At 44.3% G+C, this 19,941-nt stretch overlaps 3 protein-coding genes across 8 annotated transcripts in view; 1 reads left to right on the forward strand and 2 right to left on the reverse strand.

The window, feature by feature from the left end:
• The window catches only part of LOC134215807 (post-GPI attachment to proteins factor 2-like), a 405,279-nt gene that overhangs the window by 81,303 nt on the left and 304,035 nt on the right, over window positions 1–19,941 (reverse strand). The gene's annotated exons all lie outside the window — the stretch shown is intronic.
• LOC134215758 (large ribosomal subunit protein uL22m) lies at window positions 3,823–4,640 on the reverse strand. Its single transcript, XM_062694883.1, has one exon. The coding sequence runs from the start codon at window positions 4,527–4,529 to the stop codon at window positions 3,867–3,869; it is 663 nt and encodes a 220-aa protein (XP_062550867.1). The 5' UTR covers window positions 4,530–4,640; the 3' UTR covers window positions 3,823–3,866.
• Window positions 6,572–19,941, forward strand: part of LOC134207723 (histone deacetylase 6) — a 287,433-nt gene continuing 274,063 nt past the window's right edge. Inside the window, exons 1-2 of one of the 6 annotated variants that reach the window (XM_062683567.1) lie at window positions 6,578–7,248; window positions 7,418–7,919. In XM_062683567.1, the coding sequence (XP_062539551.1) occupies window positions 7,917–7,919 (3 nt within the window). In that variant the 5' untranslated portion in view covers window positions 6,578–7,248; window positions 7,418–7,916. Of the gene's footprint in view, window positions 7,920–19,941 lie in introns of all 6 variants that reach the window. The other 5 variants (XM_062683568.1, XM_062683569.1, XM_062683570.1 and 2 more) reach the window with 5 other exon arrangements.

Below are 19,941 nucleotides of genomic sequence, written 5' to 3' on the forward strand. Positions count from 1 at the left end.
CTGTCCCAACCCACCGAACAACGTACGGATACAATAATCCCTTTAGCTCCTGCCTTAGAGCTTTTAATAATGTTTGTAATTTGTTTGATTTTAATGTGTCCAAGTATTGTTTCAAATCTAGAATAAGGAACTTAGAATAAGAGTAGTCTGTACGATCCAATCGAAGACGAATAAACAATTAATTAATATGTTGGAACCCATTTTGCGACATATCAAACTTCATGATTTTGCAAAACAAGTACAATGGAGTAAATTTTGGCGATTTTAGATCGAATTGACCACTATCCGGGTACTTCCAGGGCCTGGTTCCCTTGGGGAAGTGGCCAATTTTCGTTCAATCTTGGAACCCACCTTGCGGCATATCAAACTTCATAATTTTGCAAAACAAGTACACTGGAGTCCATTTCGGTGATTTTCGATCGAATTGGCCACCATCCGGGTACTTCCTCCGAAAAACTGGAATTGGCCACCTGGATTTCCAGGAATTTCTGGACGATTTCCTAGAGGAGCTTCCGGAGGAATTCCTAGAGGAACTTCCGGAGGAACTTCCAGAAGAATTCCTGGAGGAACTTCCGGAGGAATTCCTGGAGGAACTTCCGGAGGAATTCCTGGAGGAATTCCTGGAGGAACTTTCGGAGGAATTCCTGGAGGAACTTCCGGAGGAATTCCTGGAGGAACTTCCGGAGGAATTCCTGGAGGAACTTCCGGAGGAATTCCTGGAGGAACTTCCGGAGGAATTCCTGGAGGAACTTCCGGAGGAATTCCTGGAGGAACTTCCGGAGGAATTCCTGGAGGAACTTCGGAGGAATTCCTGGAGGAACTTCCGGAGGAATTCCTGGAGGAACTTCCGGAGGAATTCCTGGAGGAACTTCGGAGGAATTCCTGGAGGAACTTCCGGAGGAATTCCTGGAGGAACTTCGGAGGAATTCCTGGAGGAACTTCCGGAGGAATTCCTGGAGGAACTTCGGAGGAATTCCTGGAGGAACTTCCGGAGGAATTCCTGGAGGAACTTCCGGAGGAATTCCTGGAGGAACTGCCGGAGTAATTATTGGAGGAACTTCCGGAGGAATTCTTGAAGAAACTCCCAGAGGAATTCCTGGAGGAACTCCCTGAGCAGTTCCTGGAAGAACTTTCGGAGGAATTCTTGGAGAAACTCTCGAAGGAATTCCTGGAGGAACTTCCGGAGGAACTTCCGGAGGAATTCCTGGAGGAACTTCCGGAGGAATTCCTGGAGGAACTTCCGGAGGAATTCCTGGAGGAACTTCTGGAGGAATTCCTGAAGGAACTTCCAGACGATATCCGGGAGGAGTATCTGGAAGAATTTCCCAGAGGCACTTATAGAGGAATATCTGGAGGAATGTTCAGAGGAATTTCTTGACGATCTTTTGAAAAAACTCGTGGAGGAACTTCTGGAAGAATTCCGGGAGGAACTTCTGAATAAATTTTGGCGCTTGAAACCGGTTCACGCCGATCCACGCCACCGCCAATCACCAACGGCGTGACGGTTTCAAGATTGAACGAAAATTGGCCACTTCCCCAAGGGAACCAGGCCCTGGAAGTTCCCGGAGGGTGGCCAATTCGATCGAAAATCGCCAAAATGTACTCAAGTTTACTTGTTTTGCAAAATCATGAAGTTTGACATGTCGCACGATGGATTTCGAAGCCGATATGCCAGTGACATTTTTTTCCGTGAGGGAGGTAACCCCAGTACTCCCCGAAATATATCCGGAACCATGGCCATTGGACAAAAACTAACTTCGGTTCCAAAAACTATAGGAATTTTGTGATCGATTCGAAAAGATTGCTTGAAAATCCGTTAGAAATTGGCTGAGCTGCGTGGTTTTGAATTTTGAGTTTTGTCGTGAAATGGGGGTTGGGGACGTACGTGTTAATCTGGTAGGTGCCAAACCTATGGCAGCCTTTAACCATGGAGAATCTAAACGACATCGAATAGGCTGATGACGTGAACTTCTCGCTCAACGGTGCTCTGATATGCAGAGTAAGCTCAACGACTCGTCTTCCGCAGGTTTAGTCATCAACGTCAACAAAACCAAATCGTAGGACGTAAACACGGCAACCTCTTCCAGTTTTACAGTTGTTGGACAATCAGTGGAGAATGTCGAAAATTTCGAATATTTTGGAAGCCATGTGGCGTCAGACGGCGGTACCAAGATCAACATAGGCGCACGGATCAAGAAAGCAAGGGCTGCCTTTGCGAGTTTAAGTAATATCTGGAAGAACAGGCAGATATAACGCATCAAAAACCGAATTTTCAACTCTAACGTGAAATCTGTACTGTTATACGGTTGTTCATCAACAGATGCCTACGGTACATAATTTGTGCCTGGTGGCCTCACAACTGGATCTCAAACAATGAGCTCCATTGTCCGATAGTAAGGCCGAGGCCGATAGTAATGGTAACTCGGGATCGGAAGTGGGGCTGGATCGGCTACACTTCACAAAGGAGCGGAAACGAAATATGCAAACTAGCATTAGACTGGAACCCAGCGAGACATCGCAGCAAAGGCAAACCCAGAGGCTCATGACGGCTCATAGAAGAAGTCGACCTTAATCTAACCTGGCTACAGGTAAAAGCGATAGCTGGTCGTCGCTCAAGATGGAGATCTTTCAAATCGGCCCTTTGCTCCACCGGAGGCGTACAGGATTCATAAGTAAGTAATTAAATAATCTTCATGCTGCTAGATAAAAATAAAACTGAACTTAACAGTAAAAATCCTCTTCAAAATTGTACAACACCCTTCAACCTACTTCTTTAACAGTTCTCCAATATCCATCGATATGGTAGAAAATATTCGGTGGCGTGGTAAATTCACATACAGCGGCACGCCGACGTGGCGACGGTATAAGAAAATCACAGGTCTAACTGGAAGTCGGCCATCTTAAATTTCAAAATAACGCCAAACACCAATTTCCGGCTTTCGCTCATCGAGCCCGTTCCGGCAATACCCAGTTTCTATGTTTTGTCAATCAAATAAACTGAGAAACTTTTCACTTATCAATAAATTTTCTAAGTCTTTTTCAATGAAAAGATGGTATGAAAGATGGAATTTTTCGATGATATTTTTTTACACGGATTTTCGAATTAACACGGTTTTTTTTTTACACGGATTTTCGAATTAACGCGGTTTTTTTTACACGGTTTTTTTTGCGAGGTACGTATCCCCCTCGTAAAAAAAACCTGGGTGTATATGAAATTTTTATTAGCCTTAACAAGAATTGAAAATTTCAAAAGCTTGTCATAAATAATCTTAAGTTTCAATAAAATTAACAAACTGCTGCAGAGTATCCGAGTCGATTGATATAAATCTTCAAAATCCATCGAAAGATAAAGGCGCTAATAACGTTCGAAATCTTCCCTTCCAGCGTAACGCTCTCGATTTCAAAAAATCTAAGTGACACCCAGTATAGTAAAAAAAGTAAGACCTACGTCAAAAATAAAAACCAAATTCCTTTTCATTGCTTTGCTTTTTAATGGGATGGACATGGGAGTAATGAGATGAAGTTCCCCTAGTATAAGAATTTTTTTTGTCTTGATTAGCGAGACTTTCAGCCCTGGGCTGGCTTGTCTAGAGAGTATAAGAATGAAAAAATCTTTTTATTTTAGAATTATGGCAAAAGCAACCTGAAAAGTGTTGCAAGTCACCCCGTTTGACGGTAATTAGAAATCCATGGCAAACGCAAGACTACTTCGCGTCCTCAAGCAAACAATGGATCATGAACTCCTTTTGGGGAAAACCGATTCCAATAGGTACGTACATAAAGGTTTTCTTTTTACAGACAAATCACAATAGACATTTCACATCATTTTTTGAACACTACCGCTTTTATTGCAAAACAATCAGATATTACAAAGAGCCAATAACCTTCCGTTTCCGCATAGATTCCAACCATTCCTGCAACATTTGCTCCCCACTCTTCGGTTCCCGTCCAGGGTAGTAATGTTCCGGTGGACTTCCCTCCTCCAGCCGGACAAAATAGTGGACGTGTTTGTATTCAACTTCGCCATGCCGACCCCTACCGTGCCGACGGAACCCTTTGAAAACGCGCCCCTTGCCGCAAAACGATTCCGCCACCCACAGATTGGACCGGAACTCGACATTGTGCTGCTTCACGGCCAGCTCGATTGCTTCCAGTATCGTTTCCTTGACCGCAGAGGCACCCTTCTTGTCGATGAAGGACAGCTGCTTGATCGCCTCGTCCACCGACATACCCCGCACGAAGCTGGCCACGTACCACATCTTCTTCGGGCTGTACTTGATGTTGGTCTTCTGGTGGCACACGAACGCCGGCCGGGGTTCCTCATCGGCTGTCTGCGGCGGATAGACGATTTTGTTGTACGGAAGCCATCGTTTGGGGCCACTGCTCTGGTTGCCCCACTTCTTGGACAACGTGCTGCTGGTATGGAACTGGTTGGTGATCGCCGCTGCCGGGGAAGCACTTACCACCGCAACCAAGCGGTTGGGGCTGCCAATGGACAGCCGGCTGAGGCTGCGCAGCAGTTGGGACATTGGTTGAAGTATTTGCAACGTTAATATTTTAAAAGAAATAAATTTTCCGAAATGTTGAACCGAACTGATTATGTATTCGATACGATTTACTTTTGACAGCTTTTTGTTTTGATCAAAAGGGTGCAAGTATATAACAGCGTGAAGTGCGCAGGCGTTTGTGCTTCGGTGATGAAAAACATCGCATCACACTGCTCCATTGGTCAAAAAGTCAAAGTCAAAAACAGCGGTTGGCGAATGTTTTGTAATAAATGATTTGTAAATTTGTTCGAAGATTAGATCACAGTCAAACCACGTCAAACTATTTCTATGACTATGAAATAAATCATAATAAGAAAGCTTTTTGACGTAAACTACGTCTAAGAGGAAGACTCGGATACAGGGTGTAAAATGAAAATTACAAAATTGGGGACCGTCACGAAATCATGTAAGATTTTTAACATTAACAGGTCCTTTATCTTTCAATGCATTTTAAAAATTTATATATCAATCGATTTGCAAACTCTCTACCAATTTTCCAATAGTATTGAAAGTTTTGATCATCAACGGTAAACAATTGAAAATTTTAGTCCTTTAATGCATCATGTATCTCCTGTACAGCGCGTTCCAATTCTTGGTAATTGCCAACTTTTAAGGTATTATCGATTATTGAACTGGGGTGTATGAATGGGGTGGTCCAGCTGCTAGACAGTGGCTCTCTACTCCTTCACAGAGTGGGAGGTGCTGCTAAAGCTGGGTAGTAGTGCCAGTGGGATGGTTCCTTCCTTTACGTAGTTTCCGTCGTGTGGTCGTGTCTAGTATACAACCCAAAATGTTTTGACGTAAACTACGTCTATTTTTGGATTATCTTCACATGCCCATATAATATTTCAAGACAAAATTTTCAAAACGACTTATCTGCTTTCGTAAACAAAGATTCAAACGTCGATTTGACGAATCTGATAGCATTCCCACGCAAACCAAGGTAGGTAGCAGAAACCTTCACCTACGTGTTGATGGTGTTGGTTTGCGTGGGAATGCTATCTGATTCGTCTAATCGACGTTTGAATCCTTGTTCACGAAAGCAGATAAAATTTATTTATAAAAATTATTTAATAAGTCGTTTTGAAAATTTGGTATTGATTTATTTTTCACAGCATGCGCAGGTATGTGCTTTTAAAACATCGTTCGGAACAAAATTTGATATTTGCTGTGGAGGGAAATTTGGCTCATTCTAGGATAATGGTGTAAGTTACTAAATTGTAATTGTAATTTTAGGAAATTTAAAAGAAATTCTACATTGATTTCCTATCTTCTAAATAGATAGAATGTTTATTAATTTGACTACATTTTTTCAAGAAGCCAACCTAATATGCAGTGTAGTGCCTACCACTTTTATAATCAACTAGTTGACCCGGCAGACGTTGTCCTGCATAGTAGGCGAGAATGTGCGTTCTGAACTGCCCACGCAAAGTTCGCATAGGAATCACAATTTTAGTTTTTCACGATTTGCTCAACTTTACTCGTAATTTTCGCATTGGGAAATGTCATATAAACCCGTCGGAAACTATAACGATTGTTTCTGCTGAAGAAATGAAAAAAATCCATCCATCCGTTTTCGAGTTATGCGGATACGAACACAGACCATTTCTTTTTTATATATAAGACTAGTCGACCCGGCAGACGTTGTCCTGCATAGTAGGCGAGAATGTGCGTTCCGAACTGCCCATGCAAAGTTCGCATAGGAATCACAATTTTAGTTTTTCACGATTTGCTCAAATTTACTCGTAATTTTCGCATTAGTAAATATCATATAAACCCGTCGGAAACTATAACGAATGTTTCTGCTGAAGAAATGAAAAAATCCATCCAGCCGTTTTCGAGTTATGCGGATACGAACACAGACCATTTCATTTTTATATATAAGATAAGAAGATAAATAATGATAAAGCATTTTCAGAAATAAACTCTTTATTGCGACATACGACTCTATTCCAGCAAGAGCTTGATTGTTTCTTGCATTTTTGACAGATTTTGTTGATTTTTCCTTATTCCGTTCTTTTCATTCGTCTTGTCCTGTTTGGTCTGCGCGGTTCTCGAATAGTTTTTCCCGAGTCCTCATCCTGTGCTTCGAAGCTGCTGACAAGAGATTTTAATCCAGTTTTTCAGCATGTGCCCACCCCAGTAAAGAAACAATATCGAAATAAAGTCAGTGTTTAGATAAATAGTTGAAATTCGTGATCCACTCCATTTGTTGTGTGCGTGAATAAAAATTCAGGTGGTGGAAACGGTTGCCTGCTTGGCTCTTCCCGAAAGAAGCTGATTCGCAAAAAGGTGCAAAAACGGCGGGACGGTTGTTTGACCCTCCCGATGTGGATTATTTTCAACCTCGTGTAAAACGGAAAATGTGTTAATTTTTTGCAAATACAGTTTTTGTCCCATCGGTCGAATAAGTGAAAAATTATCGGATCGTCAAATCCAAGGTGATTTTCCTACCATCTGCTGGTTTGGAATAAGTCAACCAGAGTTAGCTGTTCCCAGTAGTGAAACGGGCGTGGAAAGCAGTAAATTACTCTGCCGAAGCTCAACCATTACCCAGTTTAGTGTGATCCGTCAAGCGAAGAAGAAAAGCAAAACACCGTGCAAAATCCAATCCCACAGCGGGTGGGGGAGTGCGTGTGGAAAGGCTGTAAAAGCCCTAAGATCAGTAATCATTGTCGTAGCCAGGAATAGAAGGACAGGGGTAAACTTTGTATAATCAGAAATATTTAAAATAAAAAGTCGAATGACTGTTCTACGAGCTTTCCACTGATATGCTGATTTGACTGAATTGATAATCAAAGCGCAATTGAAAGTCCTTCAAAGACATGTCCCAGCTACGCCGATGACAGTGCTGTTATGTTGTGTTGCAGAGTTGAAGAGTGTCGTAAAAATAACCAACCAAGAAAGAAATCCGCTGAAGGAATTTCTAGACAACTCAAGGAATTTGGAGTGTAGTTTCCGTGGATTGTGTGACTGATTTCCGCTATGAGAATGCCTGAACAAAAACCGTGATTGCGCTACATCAGCAGCAGTAACAACATCATCGAGGTGACGACGGCAGAGCGATTCCAAACTCAGCATCAAGTGGGTGGTATTTGGTGCGACCCACACACTCGGTGCCAGAGAAGCAAACCGAAACCAGCAGAGCCAGAATGATGGCACACGGAATAAAGAAACAAACATTGCTGTGCTGATTTCCGATTCAAAGGAGGGTAGACTGCATATAGAAGAAACGAAATTTGACATTGAAACTCAAGGAAGTCTCTGTCGCCGCACACGCTCCGTAATAGAGGAGAACGACAGGACAAAATCGGAATTCTTGACCTGAATCGATCGTATTGGTGTGGCTGCAGTAATTAAACCAAAACGATGGTAAGTGATTTATTAGTATTTAAGGGGACTGCAAATGCTAGCAAGTAGGTAATGAACAGCGACGACCGATGACGATGGGAACCAAAAAAGGGCACTTTTGTCGCCACCGTGTTAGCCTTGTACCTGATTAATCGCATTAGTTGTGTGTGACCCGTGCCAGTTGTTCTAAGATTATTTTCTTTCTTAGCCTGTCCAAGCGATAAATGGCTTATTCGAAGGTGAATAATTGTAGTATAGAAGTGCTCGTGCTTTGCATACTTTATTTCCACTTCATTGAGCGTAGAAGTGTTTATACGCTAATTATCGCTGGGGAACACGACACCTCATCTATCTATCAGATTCAGTTTCACCCCAAGAAAACAGAAATCGATTCTCAAACAGTCAAACATCGTGTCTATGAGAGTGGCGTCTCTCGTCTGATTCAAGCACGTTTCGCCTATTTTGATTTGAAGTTTTGTAGACAGAGCCCCGATGACTAACACCCGCACCCACACCCTGTTTCGTTCCGGCGAAAACGGACACGATATGGGTAGCGTCAATCAATATGGTCGAGATTTCGGACAAATAGAGCAATTATGAAAGATAGGCAAACAGAGCAAATTAAACCACTAACAGACCACCGAACTTTATATGACAGAGCCCGTTTGTCTAGACAAGGCAATAAAATAAGAACTATGTTGGGCTTCGAACAGCTGTTCTTTTCATTTCATTTATTTAGTCTACATCTAAACAGATAACACTGAATCAACAATTTAACGCCACAATACACGGTTCGAGGCCGCATCTCTCCATCCTCGAATACGCCCCACGCTCGCCAAGTCGTTTTGCACGTGGTCGGGCCACCTCGCTCGCTGCGCACCACGTCGTCTCGTACCTGCCGGATCGGAAGCGGACACCATCTTTGCAGGGTTGCTGTCCGGGGGGGTTTTTGCATCATATCGTGCCCATCGTACCCTTCCGACTTTAGCTACCTTCAGGATACTGGGTTCGCCGTAGAGTTGGGCGAGCTCGTGGTTCATTCTTCGCCGCCACACACCGTCTTCTTGCACACCGCCAAAGATGGCCCTAAGCACCCGTCTCTCGAATACTCCGAGTGCTTGCAAGTCCTCCTCGAGCATTGTCCATGTTTCATGTCCGTAGAGCACCACCGGTCCTATTAGCGTCTTGTACATGACACATTTGGTGCGGTGCCGAATTTTTTTTGACCACAGTTTCTTCTGGAGCCCGTAGTAGGCCCGACTTCCACAGATGATGCGCCTTCGTATTTCACGACTAACATTGTTATCAGCCGTTAGCAAGGATCCGAGGTAGACGAATTCCTCGACCACTTCGAAGGTATCCCCGTCTATCGTAACACTGCTTCCCAGGCGGGCCCTGTCGCGCTCGGTTCCGCCCACAAGCATGTACTTTGTCTTTGACGCATTCACCACCAGTCCAACTTTTGTTGCTTCACGTTTCAGGCGGGTGTACAGTTCTGTCACCTTTGCAAATGTTCGGCCGACAATGTCCATGTCATCCGCGAAACAAATAAATTGACTGGATCTGTTGAAAATCGTACCCCGGCTGTTACACCCGGCTCTCCGCATGACACCTTCTAGCGCAATGTTGAACAACAGGCACGAAAGTCCATCACCTTGTATAAGTCCCCGGCGCGATTCGAACGAAATGGAGTGTTCGCCCGTAATCTTCACACAGTTTTGCACACCATCCACCGTTGCTTTGATCAGTCTGGTAAGCTTCCCAGGGAAGCTGTTCTCGTCCAAAATTTCCCTTGGCTCTACGCGGTCTATACTGTCGTATGTCTTGAATTAGTGACAGTGCTATATAAACTAAGTCAAAAAAGGAAAAAAAAGTTAGATGTTCGGATCGGTGATTACAAAACGGCATTGTCCATCCAAGCACGATTTAAGTACGAACTGTGGTAGTGTTTAGTATTAACAGATTCTGGAAGCTTCGTTTCTTGACGGATGAGTTAAAGACTAGTACAAGTACGTTGCCCATCCCCATCTAATGGGGATTCCTTTTCTATTCTTCAAAGTAAGGATGTTTTCATTCTGGAATGGATGGGAGGTATACTGCCGCTAACCGCAAGTCGAGCACATCTGTATATGGGCCTCCATATACAGATGTACTCGACTTACGATTAGCGGCAGTATATGTGTAGTACAGAAAATAATGTAATCGCTTCTCAAGATCGATCGCATTATGAATTCCTAGTGGCACTACTAGTGTGCATCTTTCTCTGAAGAGTAAATGTTCTGTCACCACTCAACGACCCCTCGGTTGCTACGATCAAAAAACTCCCGATGCGAGCGCGAAGAAGAGCCGTACAACCGCCAAAGGTTTTTGTTTTTAATTTCGACTCTGAAGAGAACGGTTGTGTAACCAAATAGAATACAAATTAAGTAGTTAGTAATGTAGCATCGAGTTTCTGCAAAAGATGCCAAAAACATCACCACACGTTGCTGCACGGAGATAGAGAAGCAGGTCCGAAACAGGAAATGAAATCAAACGTGTCGTCCATCCCAAAAACAGATGCGGAACCGTCAACACCATCTCCACAGTCAGTGTCAGAGGAAACCACAACGGTTTCGACATCATGCTCCTGCAACTACGCACAGCCATCGAAGACTGTTCTTTTGCTTACTGCGGTGGTTAACCTAACTGACTCAAAGAATCAGCTCCAGCCGTGTCGAGTGTTACTCGACAGCGGTTCCCAAGTCAATTTTGCTTCCGAAAGGATGGCAAATTTGCTTGGTCTCCCAAAGCGACAGGCAAACGTGCAGATCACCGGCATTAGTGCAATCCGCACGCTGGCTCGCGAAAGAATCAACGTGAAACTCCATTCCCGTCATAATTCGTTCCATCTTGATATGGAATGCCTCATAACTCCCAAGGTAACAGGAATCCTCCCGACTTCCAATATTGACGTGAGTGATTGGGAGCTCCCTGGTGGAATTCATTTAGCCGATGTTAATTTCCACAAGCCGTCCCACGTAGATATGCTCATTGGAGCCGCACATTTCTTCGACCTTCTAAAACCAGGTCAGATACAGCTTGCACCTCACCTGCCGCTGTTACGTGAAAGCCTCCGTTGGATTGTGGCTGGTGTGATAGCCGACAGAGATGCTCCAGTCAGATCAGCGGTGTGCTCAAATACGGCTACAGTTGATGAAATCGAAAAAATGATGTACCAGTTTTGGCAGATTGAAGAGGTTCCCATCGTTTCGAAGCACTCGGCTGAAGAGCAATTTTGCGATGAACAATTTCAGTCGACCCATCGTCGCGACCAATCCGGGAGGTTTATGGTTAAGCTTCCATTCAAGGAGAACGTGAATCAACTGTCCGATTGTCGCGAGGTTGCCCTGAAGCGGTTTTTGCTCCTCGAAAAGCGATTCAAGCGAGACCCTGAACTGAAGGCGCAGTACGTTGAATTCATTCGGGAGTACGAGTCGCTGAACCACTGCCACCAGGTGAGCGAAGCCGACGATCCTCCGGAAATACAAAAATACTATCTGCCTCATCACGCCGTGTTGCGGCCCACAAGTTCCAGTACCAAATGCCGAGTCGTCTTCGATGCCAGCGCAAGGGCATTCCCGTCTCAATTGTCGTTGAACGATGTCCTTCACGTGGGTCCAGTCGTCCAAAGCGATTTGTTCACCATAGCGCTTCGCTTTTGAAAGTATAAATTTGTATTTTCCGCCGATATATCCTAAATGTACCGGTGTTGGTATCACCGAACGATACATGTTATCAACGATTTTTTTGGAGAGAAGACCCGTTACAGCCGTTACGAGTTCTGGAACTAAATACGGTGACGTACGGTACGGCGTCGCCAGCGTTCCAAGCCACACGATGTCTCGTCCAACTTGCTCAAGAAGACACAAGTATCCCTCCCGAAGTGGCTCGGATAATTAAGGAGGACTTCTATGTGGACGATGTTCTTTCGGGCGCGGATTTAGTTGATGAAGCCCTTTAATACTACGAGCAGCTGAAATCATCTCTGGCACAAGGAGGTTTCCCGTTAGCGAAGTGGTGTTCCAACTCGGCGAAATTCCTGCAGCACGTCCCACCAGAAGACCCGGAAAAACAACAATCGATTCCGTTGTATGAAGCGAACGAGCTGATCAAGTTGTTGGGCCTCGTGTGGGATCCAAAGGCTGATACGTTTCAAATTTTATTCCCGTCAGCCCCAGCATCAGTGTTCGTTCATCGCGCTACCAAGAGAGCATTCTACTCGCAAGTGGCAAAGCTGTATGACCCTCTCGGTCTCTTTTCGCCAGTGATCGTAACTGCAAAGCTCCTCATTCAGAAGCTGTGAAAGCCAAACAAGGATGGGATGATCCGGTGGAGCAGGAGTATCAACAGAAATGGAACGAATTTCAAAACGCCCTTCCGCAGCTAGCGCTTATCAAGGTTCCGAGAAGAGTAACAAGTGACGACGCTGTAGCCGTGAATTGCTTCTGCAGTTACATACGGTGCGTGTTGTTATGTCCGGAGCGTGTTCGCGAATGGATCCGCAAAACTTGTGCTTCTGGCCAGCAAGTCGAATGTAGCGCCACTCCACGACCTGATGATTCCCAAGAAGGAATTATGTGCAGCATTACTTTTGACGCGTCTAGTACAGAAAGTGATTCCAGCAATGCAAATAACGTTCGACGACGTAGTTATGTGGTCCGACAGCACCATCGTCCTTGCCTGGCTGAAGAAACCCTTGGATCAGCTTCAGATTTTCGTGCGAAACCGTGTAGGGGAGATCTGTAAAAACACATCGGATTACCATTGGAAATATGTTCGGTCAAAAAATAATCCCGCTGACATCGTCTCAAGAGGACAGTTACCCGAAGCTCTTAGCCAGAATCGTTTATGGCACCATGGTCCAGAATTTCTAGAGGGTTCCGAATACGATATGGAGATTCCAGAATGTGCTCCGCCGGACCCATCGCCTGAAATGAAGATCGTTGTAGCCGTAGCAGCCAAAGTGGATAACTCAATGTTTCAATGAATCGCCTGCTTCGAGCGTGCTTACAGCGGCACACTAGGAGTTAACTTTCTGAAATCGGTATGGCGAAAGGCATCTAAGGTTCGATTTCTCAAAATTAACCGGTACCAAATAGTTTTTCATGAAATGTTTCTAATTTTGAGAAAACCCGCGTTAGATGTCTTTCGCCATACAAATTTCTGACGGTTAACTCATGCTGGCTATTTTGGGCATATACTATAGCGCCTGGATGTGACAGCGGCGGGTAGAAAATCAGTCACTGCCAATAATTCATTATTCCACAAATTTAGTGATTTCCGCAAGATTCAGCGAGTCATGGCGTACGTTCGACGGTTTTTGGACAACTGCCGCACGGTGGTTCCGTGCCAACGAGTGAAGAAACAATATCCCACCATCAGCGAATTACGCCGAGCAACCGATGACATCTTTCGGGTAGTCCAGCTATCGCATTTGAGTGAGGAGATCAAACTAGCCTCGTCGGGTGAAACATGTAAGAAGATTGCCAACCTGCATCCTGTGTACACGGGTGGCTTACTCCGTGTTGGTGGACGTTTAGACAAGTCAGCATTGCCGTTTGAAGCCAAACACCCTATTATACTGCCAGATAAGGATCCAGTGGTGATAATGTTCGTCCGCAACCTTCACCGAGAACTCCTCCATGTTGGGCAGACCGGTCTCATCAGCGCCATCCGCCAAAAGTACTGGTTGCTCAACGCGCGTTCCACGGTCCGACAGGTGACACGTAGCTGTGTACGGTGTTTTCGCACCAATCCGATAGGCACCACGCACGCCACTGGCGCGGGTAAATCCATCTCCGCCATTCGCCGCAACGGGTGTTGACTACGCAGGCCCTATTTGGGTCAAACAAGGTACGTACCGACCGAAACTAGTGAAGGCCTACGTAGCAGTGTATGTTTGTATGGCCACAAAAGCGATCCATTTAGAAGCTGTCTCTGACCTCAGCACTAGCGCATTTCTGGCATCATTGAAGAGATTTGTCAGCCGGCGAGGTCTAGTTCAACGTCTTTATTCCGACAATGCTACAAATTTTAAGGGCGCCCATCACGAAATGAATGAACTTTTCGCGCAGTTCCAAAATCAGCAAACTGTCCAGGAAATTTATCGCTTCTGCCAATCACGGGAGGTAGAATGGCACTTCATCCCGCCCGACGCCCCAGGGTTCGGTGGACTTTGGGAATCGGTCGTTAAGTCGGCAAAGGTGCACCTGAAGAGAATCGTTGGAAACTCCAAATTGACGTTCGAGGAACTTGCCGCCGTTTTGGCCGAGATCGCAGCAGTTTTAAATTCCCGTCCGTTGTTCGCCATTTCCAACGACCCGGCCGATTGTACGGTGATCACTCCAGCTCATTATTTGATTGGTCGTCCCCTTGTTGCTCCAGCCGAGCCGTCTTTGGAAAACATCGACGCTGGCCGTCTGGACCGCTGGCAGCACCTGCAAGTAATGGGAGATCATTTTTGGAAAGCTTGGAGTCGCGACTATCTAAACACCTTACAGCCGCGTAAGAAGTACTTGAAGACATTATCGAATCTACAAGTTGCAATGATTGTCTTGCTTCACAAAAAAAACCAATCACCGCTTAGCTGGAGGTTGGGACGAATAACTGCCGTGCACCCGGACGAAGGCAGTTTTCTGCGCGTGGTTGATGTGTTCTGCAATGGCTCAACGTACCGGCGTCCCATCACGAAGGTTTCCATCTTGCCGATTGAGGACAACCGTCCTGTTCAAGAGCTTGTAGAGAAATGTTGAAATCTGCATTCCAACGGGTGTGGATGTTCTGTCACCACTCAACGACCCCTCGGTTGCTACTATCAAAAAGCTCCCGATGCGAGCGCGAAGAAGAGCCGTAAGCGGCAAAAGTTTTTAGTTTTAATTTCGACTCTGATGAGAACGGTTGTGTAACCAAATACAGCATCCGTTCGCGAACTGGGCTGAAACACCAGCCCAGTTACCGAACGCCGCTTTTAACTGGGCTGACGAGGGATTTGCGATGCATTGTTGTGATCGTTTTTACATGAAGCTTAAAGAATATACCATTCATAATCCCCTCGTCACCGAGTCTTTGTTGTTGATTTTTGACGGATAACTGCTTTTTAACTGGGCTTTGGCCCAGTTAGCGAACGCCCAGTTAAAAAACAGTCCAGTTAAAAAGCGCCCAGTTAGCGAACTGTTGCTGTAGAATACAAATAAAGTAGTTTGTAATGTAGCATCGAGTTTCTTTCAAGTTGGTTCCGTTCCCCAACATCCGCGGTGTCACTGAGGGTGACAATCGGGATTCAGTAGTATCCGTTTCATAGTGCCACAGTGCGTGATATTCTCCCATGGTAGCCACAGTGCGTGGCACATTTCGTTTGGTTCCGTACAGCCAGTGTGTGGTTCACTCCATTGCTGGATTTACAGTCCACCTAACCCATCCCCCCCATTCCCGAACAGTAAAGATACATTTAAGCTCTGAGACTCGACAGCATTCAAGCTGATCACAAAGTTGTGCCTTTGCCCAGGATAATATGAGTCATACTCGAAAGGTAATCCGGTTATCAGAAATGACGCGTATTTATCATGTAGAACTACGAAAAACTGTGATCGAGAGACTAAACTGTTTAAAAACAGCAGTCTCGTTTGTAACATTATCGTTTTCAAAAAAAGCTCCGGATAGATGTCAGGAAAATTACATTCAAAATTACGCATTTACCCGATGTAAGGTAATTTGGTTTGCCTAGAAAGGCGGCATTACTTACATTACATTGTTTTAACTTAAAAGTCCGTTACTGCCTTTTGTAAGTCCGCTTTTCGTGAGTCTGTTTTTCGTGATTCTGCCTTTTGTGATTCTGCCTTTCGTGCCATTCCGCCTTTCGTTAATTCTGCTTTTAGTATTCGCCTTTCGTGTTTCCGCCTCTCGTAGGACACCCCAAAAAACACATGTGAACCGCATAAAATCAGTTCAGAACAGTTACTCTACTCTTTGCGCTTCGAAAACTAGGGTGGGCGGCTCTACCATTGGCTCCTTATAAATCACGGTGTTCATTAATTAACCTAGAAGAACTTAAAAAACGCAGGGAATTCTCAATGATAGCTTTCATAAACGATATTATCGCACAAAGATTGGATAGTAGTGAAATTTTGGCAAATATTATTTTTTACGCTCCTATCCGTACGCTTAGAAGTCTGTTTTATATCAATAATCAAAGAATAAACTATGTGTACCGGTGTAGGCTTGTTGCTGTCTCACTGTAAACTGCCTCGTCGTGCACGATCGCGCATCATCATAGTTCTCATATCTCTATCACTAATACATATACATACCAAGCGTAAACCATCAGTTCGTAACCAAAGTATCTAACAACGCAGGTAGTGTATTCGTTAAGATGTCAGACCGGTTGGAATATCACTTCAGTACATCCCTCCTTACATTTGGAAATAAAGTGTGAAATGTCTTGGTCTGTAATATCATTTATTGACAAATCAATCGATTATGAGCAATCTTAGCTAAATTACTGAAATCATCTATATAATTGAAAATCTTCGTATTTTCTCGGGGCGTTTCTATTTCTATTGGGACGATTAGAATTTACTGGAGTCATTGCGGAACTGGAATGAGTTGGTTCACCGTTAACGTCACTATCAATGGATGAGTGGGTTTCGTCGCCCTCTGATTGCGTACCGGAGTGGCTTGATACAGCTGACGATAACTTCTTCACATGGGCTCGATTTCTCGCATACTCCTTCCCGGTTTCTTTAGACTTAACACCAAGTTCACTTCCATTTACGTTAATTACTTCAAACTCCTCCGCAGAAAAGTTAGGTTGGGTCGATCCTAGTTTCAGATTACGCATCAATATGGTATCACCAACAAGAAGGTCGTTTGCTTTAGCATGTCTATTTTCGTTCGCGTATTGCTTCTTACGTTCTTTGCCATAAGCATCTCGTTCTTCTGCTCCTTCATAGAAGATTCTCTGCGGTTCTTGGATTGTAGGAAGGTAGCTAATCAGCTCTCGATTAAACATCATCTTAGCTGGGGACAGACCAGTTGTCTCCTGAGGAGTCGAGTGGTAGAACAACAAATACTCGTACAGATCTTGTTTCCACTCGGTTCCTTGAGCCAAACTGATTTTAATCCTCTTCTTCAAGTTGCGATTTTGTCTTTCGACAGCGCCGTTGCGTTCAGGCCAATATGGAGTTGTCAAGTTTAAATGTATGTTGTAAGACTCGCAAAATTTTCGAAGCTCTACAGCGCGGAACTGAGGTCCATTATCGGTTGTTATTGACTGAGGAATTCCAAACTTACTAAACATCTTCAACAGTGCCATTACCACCATTGAACATGTTGGGTGTTTCATTGGTTCTGCCATGGTATATCGAGTTGTATAACAAACTACAACAAGCAGCGAATAATCGTTTGGTAAGCCTTCAATGAAATCCATAGCTAAGTCCTGCCATGGTAAAGTCGGTAATCTTCGTGCCATAGGACATGGAGGGTCTGGTTTTGCCATCATTGTACATTCTTTACACGCTTTCAAGGTTTTTTCGACACAGTCATCTAAGCCTACAAAACATAGGAAATCAAAATAGGATAAACAGAAATATACAATTTTAATTGAACTCTTACCGGGGAACCACAATCTCGACCTTAAGTGTGATTTCATTGCAGTTGCACCTTGATGACCCAAATGTGCAATCTCCGTGACTCGCTGTTGGAGAGCCAAGGGAATGACGATACGGTCTCCACGTAGAATCAAGTCTCCATATTGAGATAACTGTTCTTTGATGCCAAGAGTTTTATACTGAACTGGAACATCAGACCAATCATCTGACACCAACGCATCATGAATTTTCCGCAAATCAACATCTTCGGTGCTAGCTTTTATCAATTCTTGCTTGCTGATTCTACACGGCTGCATGTAGGGTGTGATCCAGCTAATAATGTCTGTATCCTGCTTTTCATTTGGGTGAGATGTGCAAAGCCTTGAAAAAGCATCCGCCACATTCTTGTCCCCCGGTTCGTAGCGAGTCTCGAAGTCGAAGTTCTGGAGGCGTAGTATCCATCTCTCTATTCGCGCCGATGGTCTCGATCGTACACGGTCGAACAAGTAAACAAGTGGTTTGCAGTCCGTTATTAGGATAAAACGAATTCCATAGAGATAGATATACAACTTTTCCATTGCCCATATGATCCCGAGACACTCTTTCTCAGTTTGACAGTATTTACTTTCACAAGGAGTTAGGCTTCGTGAAATGCATAAAACAGGACGAATATCGCCATTTTCCTCCTGGGCCAAAACTGCACCCAGACCACACGGTCCAGCGTCAGTTATCAGATACGTCTTATCGTGAGGATTGTAATACTTTAGTGTTTTCTGGTCCGATACTAACCTGAAAAATTTTAACACAACGAATTATTAAAAGAAATACTAACCCAAAATTTTACAAACTGACATTTTCAAACTATCTAACTCCTTTTGGTGACATTCCTTCCAACAAAAAGGCGTTGCCTTATGCAACAACTGCCTCATGTTGTGGGTCCTCTGGGATAGGTTTTCGATGAATTTTCCAAAAAATTGCGCGGTTCCTAGAAGGGAGCGCAGCTCACCAGTATTTTGTGGAGCCCGCATATCCGAGAATGCCTTAATTTTGGCTTCTGTGAGGCTGACGCCATCCTTTGATACATCGTATCCAAGAAATTCTACACATGAAGTCCTCAAAACTGATTTCTTTTCGTTTATTTTTAGGTTGAACGATTTCAAACGATCCATCACTAATGCCAGAATGCGATCGTGTTCTTCTACGGAGTCAGCAAATATCAGTATATCGTCTAGATATATTATTACTCCTTCGAGCCTTCCAATGATAGTTGCGATTGTCCGTTGAAATAGCTCAGGAGCGCTTTTGATCCCGAAGACGAGTCGTGTAAAGCGATATAGCCCACTTCGCGAAACGAAAGTTGTAATATCACGACTTCCAGGTTCAAGCTCCAGATGATAAAACGCAGATTCGAGATCAAGCCTTGATAGCATTTTCGCCTTACGGATAGATGACAGAGCTTCTTCTATGTTCGGCATTGGGTAATTTTCAGTTAAAACAGCTTTATTCGCCGCACGAAGATCAACGCAAAGACGTAGCTTGGCATCGTTTTTGCGTACTGGAACCAAGGGAGAAACCCAGCTGGTCGGATGGTCCACCTTCTCTATGACCTTTTGTTCTAACAACTCTTGTATCTGTTGCTCTACTTCTGCTTCCATAGCGATTGGTAGACGGCGGATCGGCTGACATACCGGCGTGACAGTGGAATCAATATGTATTTTCAACTGGATACCGGGAACTTTTGGAAAAGGAGCCAAACATTTCCGTTCTGTATTGGCAATTGTATTGACTTCATAACCAATTTTCAATACACCAAGAGCAAATGCTGTAGATTTCGATAGGAGGTTGGTTTGTCCCTCAGGCGAGACAAGGATGAAACTCCATATTCCGTGTTCATCTCCTGGTATTTTTATTTCAGTTTCAAAGGCATTACTGAATAAAATATTGTCCGTTGATCCGTATCCTTGATACTGACTGCTTTCCTTAACAGCAGTGCGCTCGTTAATGATCTTAGCACCAGCGCGTTTCAGTTCTCGGTAAGTATTCTGTGTGATAATGTTTGGTGGAGATCCGGAGTCGACCAGCATCTGTATTTCCACACCTCCCACTTCAAATGCCAATGTTTCGCTTCTCTCACCGGCATTGACGCAATATAGTCCCTTCTTGAGCGCCACACTTGCCCTCTTAGGAGGTGGAAAATTGTCTTTACCTTCCCATTTGCGCTTTCTTGGACAGCATATTTTAAAATGGTCCAGTTCGCCGCAAATGTGACATTTCACGCCAGTCGCTGGACATTTGTTCTTATCACGTGCAATGTGACCAGTTCGGTTGCATTTAAAGCATCTGACACTCGCCTTGTTGTTGGTAGGATGCAGCCTTTGAACGAATTCTGGTTGAATCGGTTGAACCTTTTGGTAAGCCTT

This window comes from Armigeres subalbatus, chromosome 1 (genome assembly GCF_024139115.2).
Source record: "Armigeres subalbatus isolate Guangzhou_Male chromosome 1, GZ_Asu_2, whole genome shotgun sequence".
NCBI classification, from domain to species: Eukaryota; Metazoa; Arthropoda; class Insecta; order Diptera; family Culicidae; genus Armigeres; species Armigeres subalbatus.

Bases quoted from the DNA above. Each gene is read 5' to 3' on its own strand.
- LOC134215758 (XM_062694883.1), bottom strand. From the start codon at position 4,529: ATGTCCCAACTGCTGCGCAGCCTCAGCCGGCTGTCCATTGGCAGCCCC.